At 34.8% G+C, this 19,438-nt stretch overlaps 2 protein-coding genes across 3 annotated transcripts in view; both read right to left on the reverse strand.

The window, feature by feature from the left end:
• Positions 1 to 13,888, reverse strand: part of LOC116031032 (DNA polymerase delta catalytic subunit) — a 16,256-nt gene extending 2,368 nt beyond the window's left edge. Inside the window, exons 1-22 of one of the 2 annotated variants that reach the window (XR_004100479.1) lie at positions 13,569 to 13,888; positions 13,105 to 13,215; positions 12,520 to 12,626; positions 12,248 to 12,407; positions 11,171 to 11,366; positions 10,930 to 11,065; positions 10,698 to 10,835; positions 10,171 to 10,248; positions 9,961 to 10,052; positions 9,081 to 9,147; positions 8,909 to 8,980; positions 8,372 to 8,458; positions 6,953 to 7,072; positions 6,754 to 6,852; positions 6,449 to 6,556; positions 5,589 to 5,684; positions 5,380 to 5,445; positions 4,618 to 4,674; positions 4,381 to 4,468; positions 4,184 to 4,263; positions 698 to 811; positions 37 to 151 (exon numbers count right to left, since the gene is read on the reverse strand). Coding sequence is in view for 1 of the 2 variants with exons in the window: in XM_031273461.1 (XP_031129321.1) it covers positions 37 to 151; positions 698 to 811; positions 4,184 to 4,263; positions 4,381 to 4,468; positions 4,618 to 4,674; positions 5,380 to 5,445; positions 5,589 to 5,684; positions 6,449 to 6,556; positions 6,754 to 6,852; positions 6,953 to 7,072; positions 8,372 to 8,458; positions 8,909 to 8,980; positions 9,081 to 9,147; positions 9,961 to 10,052; positions 10,171 to 10,248; positions 10,698 to 10,835; positions 10,930 to 11,065; positions 11,171 to 11,366; positions 12,248 to 12,407; positions 12,520 to 12,626; positions 13,105 to 13,215; positions 13,569 to 13,824 (2,443 nt within the window). In the remaining variant the exon portion in view is untranslated. The remainder of the gene's footprint in view (positions 1 to 36; positions 152 to 697; positions 812 to 4,183; positions 4,264 to 4,380; positions 4,469 to 4,617; positions 4,675 to 5,379; positions 5,446 to 5,588; positions 5,685 to 6,448; positions 6,557 to 6,753; positions 6,853 to 6,952; positions 7,073 to 8,371; positions 8,459 to 8,908; positions 8,981 to 9,080; positions 9,148 to 9,960; positions 10,053 to 10,170; positions 10,249 to 10,697; positions 10,836 to 10,929; positions 11,066 to 11,170; positions 11,367 to 12,247; positions 12,408 to 12,519; positions 12,627 to 13,104; positions 13,216 to 13,568) is intronic. The other variant, XM_031273461.1, reaches the window with a different exon arrangement.
• A 1,264-nt stretch (positions 13,889 to 15,152) lies between these two features.
• Positions 15,153 to 17,862, reverse strand: LOC116028459 (protein GrpE). Its single transcript, XM_031270177.1, has 3 exons — positions 17,465 to 17,862; positions 16,213 to 16,728; positions 15,153 to 15,577 (listed from the first exon to the last, which is right to left on the reverse strand). The coding sequence occupies exons 1-3, from the start codon at positions 17,774 to 17,776 to the stop codon at positions 15,338 to 15,340; spliced, it is 1,068 nt and encodes a 355-aa protein (XP_031126037.1). The 5' UTR covers positions 17,777 to 17,862; the 3' UTR covers positions 15,153 to 15,337.
• Between the last annotated feature and the right edge of the window lie 1,576 nt (positions 17,863 to 19,438).

The following is a 19,438-nucleotide window of genomic DNA, read 5'->3' on the forward strand; positions in this document are numbered from 1 at the left end:
CGAGGGAGGGGGGAAGATGGGGTGCAGATCACTTACCTTTAGCATCCATTTTGTCAAATTTGTCTGGATTAGTCCATAAAAGGCCAGCATATCTCTTCTTGCTAATCAGTAGATATGGATAATAAACCTTCTCAAATTCAAGCCTTATTGGCTACAAAGAGCAAATGTACCACCGTGAGACATGGAAGAAGGAAATGCATAGAGAGAGATGGATATAGGAGAAGATAGATAAAGCAATATAATACAACTCCAAAAAAGAAGAAGCATCAAGTTGATTCTATTATTAGTCATAATTCCCATAAATGGTAAAATCGGTCATTTTATCCCATAAAGGAGCCAAGAAAGCCATCCGACCCATAAGAGCCACAATCAGAGCATTGTCACTGATTAAATACACCACCAACATATAGCACAATTTGCTCACTAACACAAAATCCACTTCCTCAAAAGCCACAGACTTAATAAAAAGCATATCTGGAGTATTTAGGTAGGCCTTAATACCAAGCACCATAGAAACCATCATTACTCTTCAATCAAATAAGGACAAGAACACAGAAAATAGCAGTGGTCTATTCAGGTGGCAAAATCGACACCCTGAAGGATTCAAATTGAAAATAACTACAAGCGAAACTATGACATGGATGATATAACTATGATATGGGCAGAATACTAAAGAAAGCAAGGAGTGAGCACCAACTTTTATGAATGTGCCACTAATGAAATCAGCAGCTTCTCTACCCAAGTTCATGGCTTCTTCCACCGTAGATACACCAAATTGCACCATGACTGAATCTGTATCTCCGTAGATAACCTGGTATAAAATAACTGCTTACTGAGACAATATTGTAAAGGGATATCTAAGTAAAATTTCTGTACTATTAATAAATTCAATAAAGTACTCCATCCTGTTTTCATTGGCAACTTTGATTGGACACACAATGTATGAAAATTTATGTCAAAGTATTAATGCATGGGATATTTCACTAGTGCCCACGTTTGCATTTAATGCATCAATCTTGTTCAATGTAATAGGGATTTTTGAAAGATTTTTTACTCCGTATTAAATTTCCTTTAAAAGATGATAGTAACCAATTATTTTGGGGCATCCCAAAAAGGTAATGAGGCCAATACATATGGCGGGTGGGGGTGGGGTGGCGATACATTATCACTTACAGCTGTTATTCGTATTTTTATATGAAGAAACAATTGGATTTCAAATGGCTTTGTATTTTATAAATTGGAAACATAAAAAATTTTGGAAAATTAGAAATGAAGAACTGAAAACATTCTCTAACTAAATAGTTCCTTGCCATTATGAATGCCAAAATAATTATTGTGTGATAGTAAAATTAAATGTTCTTCACAAGATTGAAGATTTTAAGTCGGCCATTACTTTAATAATTTCATCAATACAATAAGTTGGTCAGACTTTTTATCTAAACAGTGCCTAGCAAATTGCTCCATATGATGGCTGGGCTATAAGCATTAATGTACAATGGAATGATTCTAGGTGTTTTGAAGCTTAATTATTTTCCTTTTCCCTATAATCTCTGTCTAGGTAACTCCTGATGATGTCCGCAAACTCAACCTCCCCCTGGAGTGTGTAAACAAGACTCCATCTGGTGAAACATTTGTCAAGTCAAATTTACAGAAGGTTAACTTTGAATCCAAAATTTTCTTTTTATTTTGTTCTTGAGGACTTATAAAATCATTGTTTCTTTTATGTTTATAATTCTATTGCCATTCATAAGGAAGCTACTATTATCTGAGCAAAATTACTTAAGTTCTCTTATTCAGGGAATACTCCCGGAAATTCTTGAAGAACTACTGGCAGCTCGTAAAAGGGCCAAAGCGGATTTAAAGGTGTTAACTATCTTTGTGGCTTATTTTACTCCCTGTATTATTTGTCTGCAGGAGTTCCATGTATGGTTTTATGCAAATCCCAATTTTGTTATTTTTTGTATTGCCCTTGGAATCTAACTTAACTCCATCATTACTGTCCAAACAACTACTTCTTAATCTCTTATGGAACTTCACTGCTTAGCATTGAATAGCATATGTACATAGGACCAGGTCTAATATTAAATTTTGATGGAGGCTCAAAATTTCTGCATATGCTGGGTTATTGGATTTACAGCTTTGAAATCTTCTAATGATAATAGTTTGTAATCAGAGTAAATGAAATAATCATTGGAGTTTTGTTCAATCAGAAATGGTAGATTCTGCTACTTGCTATGAAAATAGGTAAAGGGAGACAGCTTAAGAAACAATGAGCTGTCTTCTATTGTTATGGCAGGCATGTTTGCTTTTTGCACAGCAACAGAATATGTATAATGATGTATATTTGCTAATGCTTTTCTTGTCTCTATAGCTCTCAAATTATAATTTTAATTTTTATAGTTAAACAGTATAAGTTTTTAAAAAGTGACCTTAAGTTTCATATACTTATATATAGTTTTTTAAAAAGGAAAAAGTGGTACTATATTGTTCATTGGATGCAATAAGACTTTTAGCCTGTTCAAACTCGCATCTTTCCCATGAAGGTAACCAATATAGTTTGATTTCAGGAAGCGAAGGATCCTCTTGAGAAAGCTGTTTTAGATGGACGTCAACTGGCTTTGAAGGTAAACCTACTAAACCATGTCAATTTTAGTTATTTATATCATCTAGTACTATTTATTTTCCTTTGTCTGGCTCATCAATTATTAATCTGACTTCTGATATTCAAACTAGTGGCACATAGTTTGATCCATCTGATGTCTTCTGGTTTCAGATTAGTGCAAATTCTGTATATGGGTTTACGGGAGCTACCGTTGGTCAATTACCATGTCTGGAAATATCTTCAAGTGTTACGAGCTATGGTACTATATTTTTAATAGTCTTTTCCATTGGGATTTGCACAATATTCCTATAAAACAATTGAAAAATGTTTTCTGTTAGTTTGCTTGATCTTACAAATCTTCCCTTTTTTCCAAAAGGGCGGCAGATGATTGAACACACTAAGAAACTTGTTGAAGACAAGTTTAAGGTACTTGGGGGCTACCAACACAATGCTGAGGTATATTATTATCAATATCTTATCTGATTCAAAGGCAACACCTAATCCTGCCAAGCCTACTGGTTACAAAACTTTTTATAGGTATTATCAATATTCAATAATATAAGAACTGGAAGCAGTCCACTGAATTGCATTTGAACCTTGCTTGCCAATTTTCTGTTGCATCAGAGGATAGGCCTCATAAGACTTGAAACAATTCGACTGGATACTTTAGGATGTTGTTTAGTTCATCCTGTCTTGTAAAAAATTTATCCCGTCAGATGTATCATACATGCTGGGCATATTTGAATGTCTGCACTATGCATACTGTAGGGAACCATATATGCAAACACAAAGCATTATGCATGTGTAAATTATGCAGACAGATGAAAATTCAACTTTACGTGTGCACCCTATTATGTTCCTCTTTGAACCACGGATTGGCCAACTAATGTTATACTTAAATTGATCAGCTTAGGTATTATCTCCTCCCCCCCCCCCCCCCCCCCCCCCCCCCCCCCCCCCCCCCNGGGGGGGGGGGGGGGGGGGGGGGGGGGGGGGGGGGGGGGGGGGGGGGGGGGGGGGGGGGGGGGGGGGGGGGGGGGGGGGGGGGGGGGGGGGGGGGGGGGGGGGGGGGGGGGGGGGGGGGGGGGGGGGGGGGGGGGGGGGGGGGGGGGAGGAGATAATACCTAAGCTGATCAATTTAAGTATAACATTAGTTGGCCAATCCGTGGTTCAAAGAGGAACATAATAGGGTGCACACGTAAAGTTGAATTTTCATCTGTCTGCATAATTTACACATGCATAATGCTTTGTGTTTGCATATATGGTTCCCTACAGTATGCATAGTGCAGACATTCAAATATGCCCAGCATGTATGATACATCTGACGGGATAAATTTTTTACAAGACAGGATGAACTAAACAACATCCTAAAGTATCCAGTCGAATTGTTTCAAGTCTTATGAGGCCTATCCTCTGATGCAACAGAAAATTGGCAAGCAAGGTTCAAATGCAATTCAGTGGACTGCTTCCAGTTCTTATATTATTGAATATTGATAATACCTATAAAAAGTTTTGTAACCAGTAGGCTTGGCAGGATTAGGTGTTGCCTTTGAATCAGATAAGATATTGATAATAATATACCTCAGCATTGTGTTGGTAGCCCCCAAGTACCTTAAACTTGTCTTCAACAAGTTTCTTAGTGTGTTCAATCATCTGCCGCCCTTTTGGAAAAAAGGGAAGATTTGTAAGATCAAGCAAACTAACAGAAAACATTTTTCAATTGTTTTATAGGAATATTGTGCAAATCCCAATGGAAAAGACTATTAAAAATATAGTACCATAGCTCGTAACACTTGAAGATATTTCCAGACATGGTAATTGACCAACGGTAGCTCCCGTAAACCCATATACAGAATTTGCACTAATCTGAAACCAGAAGACATCAGATGGATCAAACTATGTGCCACTAGTTTGAATATCAGAAGTCAGATTAATAATTGATGAGCCAGACAAAGGAAAATAAATAGTACTAGATGATATAAATAACTAAAATTGACATGGTTTAGTAGGTTTACCTTCAAAGCCAGTTGACGTCCATCTAAAACAGCTTTCTCAAGAGGATCCTTCGCTTCCTGAAATCAAACTATATTGGTTACCTTCATGGGGAAAGATGCGAGTTTGAACAGGCTAAAAGTCTTATTGCATCCAATGAACAATATAGTACCACTTTTTCCTTTTTAAAAAACTATATATAAGTATATGAAACTTAAGGTCACTTTTTAAAAACTTATACTGTTTAACTATAAAAATTAAAATTATAATTTGAGAGCTATAGAGACAAGAAAAGCATTAGCAAATATACATCATTATACATATTCTGTTGCTGTGCAAAAAGCAAACATGCCTGCCATAACAATAGAAGACAGCTCATTGTTTCTTAAGCTGTCTCCCTTTACCTATTTTCATAGCAAGTAGCAGAATCTACCATTTCTGATTGAACAAAACTCCAATGATTATTTCATTTACTCTGATTACAAACTATTATCATTAGAAGATTTCAAAGCTGTAAATCCAATAACCCAGCATATGCAGAAATTTTGAGCCTCCATCAAAATTTAATATTAGACCTGGTCCTATGTACATATGCTATTCAATGCTAAGCAGTGAAGTTCCATAAGAGATTAAGAAGTAGTTGTTTGGACAGTAATGATGGAGTTAAGTTAGATTCCAAGGGCAATACAAAAAATAACAAAATTGGGATTTGCATAAAACCATACATGGAACTCCTGCAGACAAATAATACAGGGAGTAAAATAAGCCACAAAGATAGTTAACACCTTTAAATCCGCTTTGGCCCTTTTACGAGCTGCCAGTAGTTCTTCAAGAATTTCCGGGAGTATTCCCTGAATAAGAGAACTTAAGTAATTTTGCTCAGATAATAGTAGCTTCCTTATGAATGGCAATAGAATTATAAACATAAAAGAAACAATGATTTTATAAGTCCTCAAGAACAAAATAAAAAGAAAATTTTGGATTCAAAGTTAACCTTCTGTAAATTTGACTTGACAAATGTTTCACCAGATGGAGTCTTGTTTACACACTCCAGGGGGAGGTTGAGTTTGCGGACATCATCAGGAGTTACCTAGACAGAGATTATAGGGAAAAGGAAAATAATTAAGCTTCAAAACACCTAGAATCATTCCATTGTACATTAATGCTTATAGCCCAGCCATCATATGGAGCAATTTGCTAGGCACTGTTTAGATAAAAAGTCTGACCAACTTATTGTATTGATGAAATTATTAAAGTAATGGCCGACTTAAAATCTTCAATCTTGTGAAGAACATTTAATTTTACTATCACACAATAATTATTTTGGCATTCATAATGGCAAGGAACTATTTAGTTAGAGAATGTTTTCAGTTCTTCATTTCTAATTTTCCAAAATTTTTTATGTTTCCAATTTATAAAATACAAAGCCATTTGAAATCCAATTGTTTCTTCATATAAAAATACGAATAACAGCTGTAAGTGATAATTGTATCGAGTGGTGGGGTGTAGGAAGCTAGGAGTGGAGGTACATCAGTAGGTGGGTGGTAGGGAAAATATCCAGGTAGTGGTGGATGGAAGGAAGCAATGATGGTAATGAAGGTGGAGGTGGTGGGTGAGGGTACGTAGATAGGGGGTTGAAAGTTCATAAGTAATGATAATGGTGATGATGATAAGTAAAATAATGTATGTTTTTGTATTTGGGAACTGATTTCAAATTCCTTTGTTGATTTTGGAAAGAAAACTCTGTTTTTAATTTTTCTTGAAAACTAGAGAATTTTTCCAAGTACTCTCAATAGACCCTAAATATTGGGTAAAGCAAGGAGGGGAACTACAGCCCAGAGAAAAATATTTTACCAGTGTGCAGTAACACAAATTATATGCCATCATGATTGATGGATATAGAGATGCAAAATCCAGAGTAGCAATGGGTTTCTCATAGAACCCAGCACGGGGCTCCAAAACCTGTGACATAAAAATAGAAATCACTGTTATAAAAATTCGCCAACATAAAAAGGTATACAATGTTAGAGGAACATTCTTTTTTATTGGGGCTATGTTTCACATTCAAGAAGTCTAGTGATACGTGTATCTAAAGCTTTACACAACTAGATCAATGTTGAGGGTCAGGTTTGTGGATTAAACAACATATATATAATTACCGTTGCACCCTCATATGTTCCTTGCTCAGATCCAGCTTGTTTGACATTTGGGATGACAAGATTTTTTTCTTTTGCCTTCCTTAAAAGTTGAGAAAGCACCTGAAAATAGTCGTTTACAATTCAAATCTCCAGCACAGCCACATCTTTGATCTTTCACCACAAAAGAATACTAGGAAAAGTGAGTTCATAAAAAAATAACCTTAATGCTCTGCCCCCGAGACAGGAGAAATGAAATAGGAACGCCTGTGACTCTAGCCATTTCCACATAGTTGTAAATGAACATTAATTTATCCAAAAGCCGCTGAGGGAGATAAGCATCCTGCGAATGAATGAGGCATTGACAAACCATCGCTCTTGAAGTAAATGTTCATCAATATAATGCTCACTACCTTTAAAGTAAATGCCATCACAATTATCAATAATGTTCATTGAGGCTCACAAACTGCTGTGTAGGTATAGCAATTGTGTAAGGTTCTCTAATTTCAAGATGAAGAATTGGAGCACAAGCATTTTTACTAGAGAATAATCCCAAATGACCAAACTTAACAATTTATGTTCACAGGTATACTATTCAAGGCTTCAAGTTCAAAGGAGATCAAAATGGATTTTTTTTTCCATTAATCAGGAGGAAACAGATTTATGCAATCATTAGAGATGTTTTTATGAATAGATTCCCATAATTAGTCGGTAATACTGGACTTGAGTATAAGGTAAATCATTGCACTACCATAAGCCTATGTGGCACAACCTTTTATAACAAGGCAAAGTGTATCTACTTCTTTACTAATAAAGTAGAATTACTTACAAGAAAATTGATTTGTAATTTATTGCTATTAAGTCCAATTTAATTGTCTTTTATTGTAAATTGTTCATATTACTTACATTTATAATTTTTTTTTTTTATGTCAGTATTTTTATAGTTAATTGATTTGTAATTTATTATTAGATCCATTTCAATTGTCTTTATGTATTAATACTTAATAGTATTCTATAATATCTTATTAAATCAGTTCCCTAAATCATTAATGATATTATATTATAATGGCTAAGTAGGTCCAACTATTTATATTTGATTAACGAACTTCAATAAAATGTTCATATACTCCAAAATACATTTACTATTACTCTATTAGATCCATTTTATTTGTCTTTTATTTCAATAACTTATTCACATTACTTGCATTTATAGTTTATTTTGTAATTATATAGATAATTAGGATTTTTTTTTTTACAATTTGTTGATTATTCTTTATAATTATCAATTTCTAATTAGTAATTATTTGTAATTATTAACCTCTACAAGAATTAATCAGACGTAATCAATTTAAAAAAAAATTGGAACCCTATTTGGGCAAAACTCTAGTTAATATTAAAAAGAAAGGTGACTTGTATTTGGAATGATTAGGTTTTCCCTAAATAGAATAGTTTGACCTGTTGATAAGTAAAACGCCTACAAGTCATTTTAAAGCCAGTATACACACACTGCATGTTGATAAGTAGATTAAGCTCATCAACATCTCAGATCAAAGTAACTTAAAACTTCAAAGGAAAACTAAACCTTACCCTGCAAAACTCATTAAAGAGTAAAAGTACAACTGAATTTACAGATCATACTTACCTTTAAACAATATACGGCAAGTCGCCTCCTTGTTTCTGAGTTACCATTTTGAAGATCAGATATTATAGAATGATGTACATCCTCTTTCTGCAAGCAAAATAATAGCTTTAGATCACAAATGAAGCCAACAGGAAGAAGATTTTTGAGAGATGTCAGTGATAAATAAACCTAAGGAGTATAAGAATATTAAACTGAAACTTTCAAGCTAAAGCAGTTGGAGCAGAAGTAGAAGTTCAACTGTGTCAATTTTTGAATTGTTAATGGCACAAGAGTAAACAGCAAGGGAGCAATATAAGGAAAATAGCCCTCCCAAAACCAAAATATACAAATATAAAACCTCTAGAATATATCAAAAATATATAAAGCGAGGAACAGGCAAATTGGACGAAAATGAAGCAAAATTCATGTCAGATAGTTTTATTATCGTTGCCCCAATTATGGTCAGAATGGTAGTTACTTTCTAGAACTCTCGATCAAATCCACATCCAAAATTGTGAAAAGGACAATTAGTAAAAAGGCAAAAAGCACAAGCCTTGCCTGTTCATTAAGAAAATGTGCTGAGACAGAATTAAGTGAATAAGAGCTCAATTTATAATCCCTCTGTACAACCTGCAAGGGAAGCAAAATATGTCACTCAGATATATATGCTATTATAAACCAGGGAAAACTATGAATCAGAAACTCTTCCAATGAATTTGTGTGTGTAAACCTGAAGTAAATCAAATTGAACCCTCCCTTCCAAAGTAATTTCTTTACTTTCCCTTGTTCCGAGTTGCCTGAAATAGTATGCTCATGAATCAGTCTAGTTAGCAAGCTTCACAGTCAAAATCTCTGAGAAAAATACATGACATCATATTCATCAGCTTAAAAAAAAATACGGAGTATCAAAAATATCCATGCAGGAATACCATTTGGGATTTACAAACTGAGGAGGTGTTAAGGCTACACGTTGCATTCAGAGCATTTCAAGTACAGAAATAGTAACAAACAGACCTCTACATTCATATAAAAATGTCATAAGTATAGAAATGGTAACAAAAAGACCTCTACCATTCACAAGGTCATATAGATGTAAGAATGTCACAAGACTGATTAATAAAAATAATGGTCTAAATATGGGATTATATGTGGGTCTTGCTGTATATAGGTACCACTGAATTATGTATCTCCAACTCATCTAAAAGCTTGAAATGTCACATAACAACAGGGAATTTTTACTGTCTTTATATATGATAGACCAAGCCTATTATGCCCCTCCAGTAGTTGCACGGGAATACGGGATTGATCTCAGTGAATCACAATTACATGAAAGTAATGGCCCTGTAGGTTTAAAGAAGGTGAGCCACTTATAACAAGATATATAATTATATATGAGAAAATATTGAATCCCAGGATCAATATCTAATTGGAGATTGTAGTAACTCATTTTAATCAGTATGAAAATATATTGGGTGGTGTATGATCAAGATGCTAGATGTCAACGAGGAAATAACCATAACAGCACAAAATATCAGAGAAGTTAAATAAAGTGGGGCATTGCAAAGGAAATTTTTGAACAGTGAACAATCAGCATGAAAATATAATGGGACCTTGAAGAAAATGTTGTTTCTTTCACACGGACCCTGCTGTTTCGTACTCGTCCAAGAATAGGAAACTCTACCATCCCTAAGGCCTCAGCTCTCTACAACCCAGATAATGCATCTCAGTAGATCAATAAAAATATAAAATATAATTTAAAAAACACATTGAAATTAATGGAAACATTGACAAGGTGGAAAATTAAAACATTATCCACTAACCCGAATGAGATATGGCAAATCAAAGTTGCAGATGTTATACCCAATTAAAATATCAGGGTCAACTTCCCGTACAAAGTCCTACAGTTCAGGCAAATTTTGAGTCAAAAACAAAAATAAAAGAGACAAAAACAGTACACAAATAAGCATTCCTTGTTAGCAATGTTTGTGAATACTTATCACAACAACAACAACAACAACAACAAAAAGCATATCAACTTTTAAGCCACAGCATTTAATAATTCCTTATAACCAGAACAAATTTGTGAAATAATCAAGAGAGACACATTAACACATCACAGTGCTGATGCACAGGCAGGTAGAAATTAGATCAGATTTTCCAACTGCTTGAGTTTAATTGGAAAGCACACAAAAGCAAAATCCACTGCTTCTGCTCTGCTCTTCACCGAACAGACAATGAAAATAAATTATTATGAATCATCCCACTGTGAAGAATCATCTCTATCCAACTAATTTAGTTGTAAAGTTTCTCCCATCTAGGGCAAGAAGCACTAAGTTGAGAAACTAACCCTCCAAGCTAGTAAAACCTCTCGTTCAGTTTCAAAGGACATGACATCAACCCCAACTATTGGTGAGCAAGACTTAAGGGTCATAACATTACGCACAAACGGCTGATCCTGTCCCTGCAAGGTAACTAGGTTCGCTACCTAGATCAAAATGAGAATTTGTATCAGTAAAAAGAAGCTCAATACTAGCAGTGTATAACACAACAATTTTCAATGAAACAGGTTGAGGTCTAACCTGGATAACAGGATCATGGGTAGGTTCAGGAAAGTGGCCTTTACGCCCAGCACATTCAATGTCAAAACTTAATATACGAAAAGGAGCCATCTTTGAGAATTCTCCTTCAGGCTTATGGCTTATCAAGTCAGAATAGCTAAAGAACAATCATAAAGGAAAACAAATTAAAAACATGACCAAATGTCAACAAAAGAAAGCAGGAACATATTTGGATTTTATGAAGGTTCATGCATGAGGATACAGGCAATCAAACTCCAGTTGGGAATAGGAGATATTCTTTGATGATTTCTTGTACTTTCCAGCTGGAACTTCAATCCAATTTCCACCAACAACGCCACAATCAATCATAAAGCGAAGAGCGAAGAGAACATTACTTTCATATGTCATAAAACTCTTCATACCAAGTCCATCAATTTGAATACCCCTATCAAGTATACCTGCCAATTTGTTATGCAGACAACTAAAATTAATATAAGTTTTATATTTATATATTGTGGAAAAATAAAGGGGGAAAACCTGATGATCATTATAAATTGCAACACAAGTTTAGTGAACCCAATGATGTGTGTAAACAATTATGAATTATCCAACTTAATTGAACCCACTTCTTTTAATTAGGGCTACACCCTATAAGGCTATAAATAACAAAATATCTGACCAATGTAACACAGATGAGAACGATTTGGAAATCTCTTATGAAGAATTTGCACTAGTCGCATAACATTTGACCTACTATATATTTTTAGTAATGAGCTCCCTTGTCATTGAATCCTTGAGCCAACCAACCTATGGAATACTATTTTATCTATATATTAACCAATGGAATAGCAATTATTTTCCATTCTTTATCTATTCCATCCTTTATGGAACCATATTCCTATTTCCTTTGTTTTCATTCCATGAACCAAATGTGCCATGAATGATCAACGACAGCTATTTCAATAACTTGCTATTTCCACTTGTGGCAGAGAGGCACATCATCCCACGGAATTCTTGTCTCCATCATGAGCATTTTCTCTGCTGCCACAGTGCAAAAGTCAGCTCTCGCCCTCTTAGAGATTCATCTTACTAAGAGTTTAAAAAAAGTAAAATAAAATAAAATAAAAGGACTTATGCCATGGTTGTACTAGGGTCACTTAAAATGAATGAGTGTTGAGAACAAGTAACTTTAATGGATAACCATTTGGACTCTGAAAGTACAAGTTAAGAAGCTATTCATTCACCATAGGGATGTTTAAGTTCCAGAAAAAAAAAAAAAAAAAACAAGAGGTTTACAGTAGAGACAAATAAATAGGAAACTCCATAAAATCATGCATACCACGGCATGTGGTAACCATTGTTGGCAATGCCACTACAATTTTAAGAAAAGGTTGAGAACCCTGCTGCTGGTAATACATAATACTTCTCTTCTGGACTATTTCAATGCGACGGACAAACTTAGGAACCCTATTGTTCCTATTTGCCTCTCTCATTCTATCCTGCAGTAATAGCATAAAGATATAACCAAATATTAAAGCCAACAGAGGAAAAAATGATTGGAAGAAGGTATAACCACATAAATATGTATGACAAAAATATATATGCGCATACCTCAAGAATTTGATGAAAACGAGATATGTCATCAGGACCCATTCCTGCAGGGCAACTGATATAGAAATATGGTTCAAATCCATGTACGTGACAACAAACACTGTGACCTGACCAACACCAACAAGAGATATTCCTTAGAAGTTAGAAAGATAGAAAGGACATAGAGAGTCATGCACTAAATGCAGAAAATCTTCAGTTCTATTCAGGTTCCTTTTAGACTCAATTACCAGACAAAACCCCATGGACATCTAGAGATTTTAGATCTCTTTTTGTTTTTTATTTTGAGAAAAATATAAATACTCAATCCTATTAAGAAAACATATGCAACTTATAAGATGACTCAAAATATTAGAAATTTAGAAATAACTATTTTCAAATATTTAGACTTTCTCAAACACAAATATATTTTGAAGATTATTACAATTACTTTTAGAAATGCATCTTATATTGATGACTTAGAGTTCTCAGCCAGATGGATAAAGTCTTAACAAATTACAACCCAAACAACAAAATTAGCTGCATTTTGTTTCTTTACTTATGAGTATGCATTTTATGAGTGTAAGCAACACAGAGAGTTGCACAAACCTTCCTTAGTAACTCCAAATATTCTTATAATGGCAGCAGGACCAGAAGAATTAGGCAGCAATTCTTTATGGCTCTCCCCAATCACGTAGTCAATTTCCAATTGCTGAAATACTATGAAAGACACAAATCACATCAATTTCAGAAAACTGGCCATTTTAAAACACAATACAATGTGCAGATTTATTACAATAATTCACTCACCAAACACCACACGTTAAATGGATAATTTTATGAAAAAAAAAAAAAGTTTTAAAAATCTTATTTTGACATTAAAACTGAAATTAACAAATTGATCATTTTCAGAGCTTTCGAAACCCTAGGAATAAATGGTATAAAACCATAAAATCAATGAATTGTAACAAAAATTGCTCAAATATGGAAATGCTCGACGCATTTCAAATATTAGAAAGGAACCAAGCAACGAAACTATAACACTCCTAAAGTTGACTTAAATTTTCACTCACCTACGCTTTGCGACTGAGAGAGGTAAGCTTGCGAAAGCTGAGGCCGCTTCCATTTGCGGAGACGCTCGGCGAGGGCGGATTGCTCCTCGAGCTCGCGAAGGACCTGGGAGTCCTCGTCGTACTGAAGCAAGGTTTCTTCGAGGAAGATGTCTTCATCGACGTCCTCCTCTTCCACGGCAGCCTGTTGTTTCTTCTGCAGCTGCGGCGACGGTGCCGGAGCCGACTGTGGTCTCTTCCGAGGATTGCCGCTGCTCATAGTGGACCTGAGAATTCAAGAGGAGTGGGTTGGGGAGAAAGGAGGGAAAGGGTTAACGAGGTTCCCGCCAAGTTCTGTGGGAAACTGTCAAACTGGGTCATGGGAGTATTTATAGGGTTAAAATACGATGCCCTTTTTTTTCTTTAATTTATTAAAAAAGTCTGTAGTCACCTCACTATTGAGTATTGGGTGATGCTCTTCCTTTTGTTTTCGTTTCTTTTTTTCTGATCTTATGCTTTTGTAGTACCATTATTTCTAGGACAGTAGAAAAAAATTATAATAATATAAAAAATTAAATAAATAAATAAGACACTGAAGTGTTTGGTAAATAGTTGTTAGCTAATTGGATTAGTAGATTTGATTAGTGATTTTTATAAAAAGATGTTTGGTAATTATATGTTAGTTGATAGCTGATTATATGTAAAATGATTTTCTCAAAAAGTTTATAAAAAAGTTACTTTGAGCAGTTTTTTTTAATTTTAACATTTTAAAGCACTAAGTTATTACAAAAAAATTAATTAATTAAACGCTTATATTAAATATTTAACCAAGTCAAACAATCAATAATGACCAAATAAGTCAAAATTACCTAATAAGCTAATTATGTTACCAAACATGAACACTAACTAATAAACAGACATTGCGAGTATGTCATTCATATATCAAGTGCTGAACTTTTATCATATCTAACTGGAAACCTGAATAAACAAATTGTTATTGCAAATATAATAATAAAGAATATATTATTTATTAAATATGTTTCTTAATAATTTTTATTTATTTATTATTTTCAAATTAAAGAGTTCGTGTTGTATATTATTTTTAGTTTGGTAATGTACAAAAATTATTGGTGGGAAGAAAATTTTGTCAATCTATATCTCTGGTGCATGTGTTTTATGTTACTGTGTTACAAAATTTTGTACCGTATAAATTCTATATCTAAAACAAATTAGTAATTGCGTCTTATGTTATGAATTTCTATGTATTGTGTTGTGAAATTATGTGCTTATGAACACAAATTATGTACCTAAATCAAGACATGTGTATTTATTTTGTATTATGAAATTCTATATCTTACAAGTATAAATTATGTACCTTATCGTTTCAATCCAGGATACATAATGCTACATGAACACTGATCCATGATATAAATTGCCAAATTTTATACAAAGTAATATTTAATCGTAAAATTTGGACCTACTATCAAGGGAAAAAAGAAAACTCTATTCAACTATGCAAGACAAATTTTACCAGAAGTGACATGTTTAAAATAAATAAACAAATAAAAAGAGAAAAGAAGATGAAGAAACTATCATAAACAGAAGAAAGAAAACTCCAAAAAAGAAACATATATCAATTGGATTTCAAGAATGCATCTCATCAAGATCAACCCTTCAAACAGACCAACAACTCAACTTATAGCTACAAGGGATTTTGGTTTACTCATACAAAATTTTAAGAAAAAGTGGATTTTGTTTGGTCATAAAGGTGGCACTTGTATAGAGTTACTCTCCTAACCAGTCTCATTAGCATCCTCTGGCTGACTACCACCTTCCTCAGCTGTCTCAATAACACCCCCTTGTTCTTCTGCAGTGTCCAATGTCTCCAGCTTTGCAGGCCCAGGACCAGCAGACACCTTCACCATTGAGGGGCGCAAGAGTCTATCTCCAAGTTGGAAACCCTTGCGAAATTCTTGTATAATGACGCCTTCATCAAACTCCATTGAATCTTCACGCATTATAGCTTCATGGAGCTGGCAATTAAAAGAATCATACATATATCAGAGAAGACACTAGCATCAAAGAATCCTATTTTCAAGTATGGAATAGTAATTTGATGCTTTGACAAGAATTACAGCAACCCACATAGTTATTAGCATAGAAATCTTGAACACTTGAACAGTACAGGATGCAAATATTTGTCATTTGATAGGTGTTTCAATGTGAGCATTACTTCTTCAGGTCAGAAAATAAACTAGCCATAGTTAGTTCAAATAATTTAAGATTTAATATTAGAATAAAATCATATTCATATCTTCACAAAACCAGAACATGTTTTCTATGGCTTTTTGAAATATGCCAAATCAGAAGTTTCCCTGTGTTGAGTGAATTGGATTTTGCGAGCCAAATTTTATCTATTAGAATTGTATCACTAAAGAATGAATAGAATGGGCAAACAAAACAGATTGTAGATTTTCCCAACATAACGCAATGCAAAACTAATATATTCCAATATAACTCCCACCATAATGTATTCACATGAAAATGATAAGTTATGCAGGGAGGGCAGCTTTATAATTCTAATGGGGAAAAACACAGCTCTACGTGAAATATAATTTAAATACATATATGCATATATGTATTAAGTCCTGAATTAGGATAAACTTACCAATGGATCAAATGGCTTCCCAATGGTCTCCACAGGTGTAACACCAAGAGATCCTAGAATTTCCACAAACTGTTTAGAGATGCTCTGGTAGCTGTTATTGATTTTCTCCTCTCCCTCAGTTTCCACCTTGATTTGGGTTTTCGCTCTATCAAAGTTATCCAACACCGGTAAAAGTTTCTCAACAACTTCCCCTTGCGCATTTGTAACCAAAGAAAGTCGTTCCCTATCAGTTCTCTTCCGGAAATTGTCAAAATCAGCACTAATTCTAAGAACTCGATCCTTCTCATATGAGAGCTCTTCGGTTAATATCAGCAGTTTTCTCTCAAGATTGACTTTCTCATCCTCTATAGACCTGAGAAAAGCTTCTAATTCCGCAATTTTAGACTCGTCATTAGTATCCAAAGCATCTCTATATGACTTCAAAGCCATCATAACAATTGAAGCAGTTTCCTCTGAAGTTGTAGTATCAGCCTCATTTGAAATATCATCACTTCCAGGAGCAACATCTTCATTGTCCTGTCCAATTATATTGACAAACAATATAGTCAATAGTCAATACTGGAGTATTAAGATAAAGAAGTATAGTAGGAAAAAAGGAAAAGCTGAACTACTCAACAAGGAAACAAAACATGACACGCATACCTATTAATCTTGAGTTAACACCATTTGGGTCCTCCGAGTATACTGGTATTGCCACATTTAGCCCTAAACTTTCAAATTAACCACCCTTGGTACTTCAACTTTAAAAAATTGTTACTATCCGTGGTCCAAGTTAACCACCCAGGGTCCTTTCAGAACCACAGCTAGTTAAATTTTGAAAGTTGAAGGACCATAGATGGTTAACTTGGACCACCATAGATGGTTAACTTGGACCACGGAATCAGAAAGTCAAAGGACCTGGTGGTCAATTTGAAAGTTTAGGTCTTTAGGACTAAAAGTGTCTACACGGAGTATCCGGTTAACTCTCCATTTAACCATCTCCATTTTTTAAACTACAAATACTAGCCACATCTAAGATACCACACTGGCATGTTTTCTTCATTATCCATGTAATACTTCTGGTATATGATAAATACTCCATTATTCACAACCTCAAGCATAATGCTGAACAAATAACTCGGTACTTACTAGTACCCTTGTACTAATTCAACAAGAACAAAAGAAACAAAGCTTGACCGCTTGTTCACATTGTACAAATGAAGTTAATCAAGATTTTTAGCATTTTTTCCAAGTGTAAAGAGATATATATTACCTCTAGCTCAGAGTCTTGAACTTGGTCCTGTTCCTGAGGTTCACTCTGAGCAGTCTCCGCAACGTCTCCATCTGAAGCAAAGAGCAAGAATTTCTCCGACGAGCGAGTCACGGGCAGTCGAATTGCGGGTCCAGAACAGGAGTGGTGGACGCGACAGCGTGCAGGGAGGCGTGGCGAAGCCCGTCTCCGTCTGGGAAAGGAAACGACGCAGGAGAAGTTATGGCGTGAGGTGGAAGAGTTAGCGGTGGCGGTGAGGGAAGCTGACGGCGGCGCCCTCCAGGCGGAGGCCGTCCTGAGGACAGTGGAGGCCATTGGATGAAGAGAGAGAGAGAGAGGATTGAAATGGACGGAAAGCAGTTGGACAGGTGAGTATGGTGGATTGGTGAGTGATTCGGGCTATTGAAATGGAGGGTTTTTGGAACTGAAACGAAGGGCCTAGATATGGCCCGTGGGACATTGGGACCCGACCCATCCAGGATTTCATATTTCAGTTTTTTTTTTTTTTTTTTTTAATTATTTCTTGTCTTAACTTCCGATTGTATTAACAACCTTATCAATTGCTCTAAACTGTTGACTTATTAGATTACTTTCATTCTAAATTTTTGTTAAATTGGTTTCTTTGTAAAAAAAAAAATATAATTAAATTATTCTTTTATCGAAATGAATAACACGAATAAGCTAACGACTACAACTCTACAAGTAAAATACTACTAAAATGTAGAAAACATGTCATGTTCAATACTTACAATGAGTTTGGTTAGAGGAGGGAATTATGAAAAAAATGAATTGTAATTTGGTAGAAATAAAGTAGGATTTTAAATTACATTGTTTTTTTTTTTGAAAGAAAACGTAACTATTCCATTAATTCATAACATAAAACGTTTACATCAACGATCAATGAAATGGTAAATCATTCCTTACAGTCAGACATAGAAACAACTTTTCTAACTATGCTATAGAAAACTTGAATCGCAGATTGTTTCATAACTAGGAAGCTATGTTCCTTCAAGGAGTTTAAAGCTTCATCAAAGATCTGGGTCTTCGTCATCATTCTTTTTTGCTCGCACAGGATAAGATCAACACTTGCCGAAACCAAACTAAACGATTTATGCTAATGAAAATGAAAAGCCCGTGAAAGTAACGAGAGGAAAAATGCTCGTGAAAGTAACGAGAGGAAAACACAATAATAGAGAAAATAAAAAGTGGGTAAAGTCAAAGTAGGGTTGGGAGTTCAAGACTACCAACACAAACCCAATACTTACCTACTATTATTTTATTCAAAGGGAAAGAAAACGGAAGAAGAAGATCTGTGGCGGTGGTCGGAGGCGGACTGAACTGCAACGATGGTCGGAGCGAAAGCAAACGTAAAAGGTGACCAAAACCGCCGGTTCAAAGCTCCATTAGAGCTCCGGCCGGAGGCCGGCGGTGGAAGCCGAAGTTGAGCAACAGAGAAAGGCGTTTGGTTTTAGAGATTTAGAGAGAAAAGGGAGGCTAGGGTTACTACTTCTTAAATTACATTGTTTAGTAAGGATGAATGAAATTATTGAGTTTGAGAATCGAATAAGTGATATAAAGACTAAAATATCCTTATATAATAATACGAGTAATAATAGTAACAATCAAGGGTAATTTAGTTATTTTCTTATCTTTTCCTTTCCAACCTTCCACTGAATTGGAATTCCCATGGAGGAATGTATGAATTTCAAATCCTCAAATGGAGGAAATTGCAATTTTGTGAAAATACAATTCCCTCTAATCAAACACCGTAATTTAAAATGTCAACGAATTAAGTTGTAAATGAATTGCCAAGGATCTTGTAGTCCAATGGCATCAAATCCTTTCTTTTATACGGGAGGTGGTGGGTTCGAGCCTCAGTGAAGGCAATACATCCAACCAAATAACATGTTAGGTGTGTTTGGTCAATCATTATTGTGTGGACCATACTATCAAATAATGTACATTTAATACATTAAA

This window comes from Ipomoea triloba, chromosome 9, assembly GCF_003576645.1.
Source record: "Ipomoea triloba cultivar NCNSP0323 chromosome 9, ASM357664v1".
NCBI lineage: Eukaryota > Viridiplantae > Streptophyta > Magnoliopsida > Solanales > Convolvulaceae > Ipomoea > Ipomoea triloba.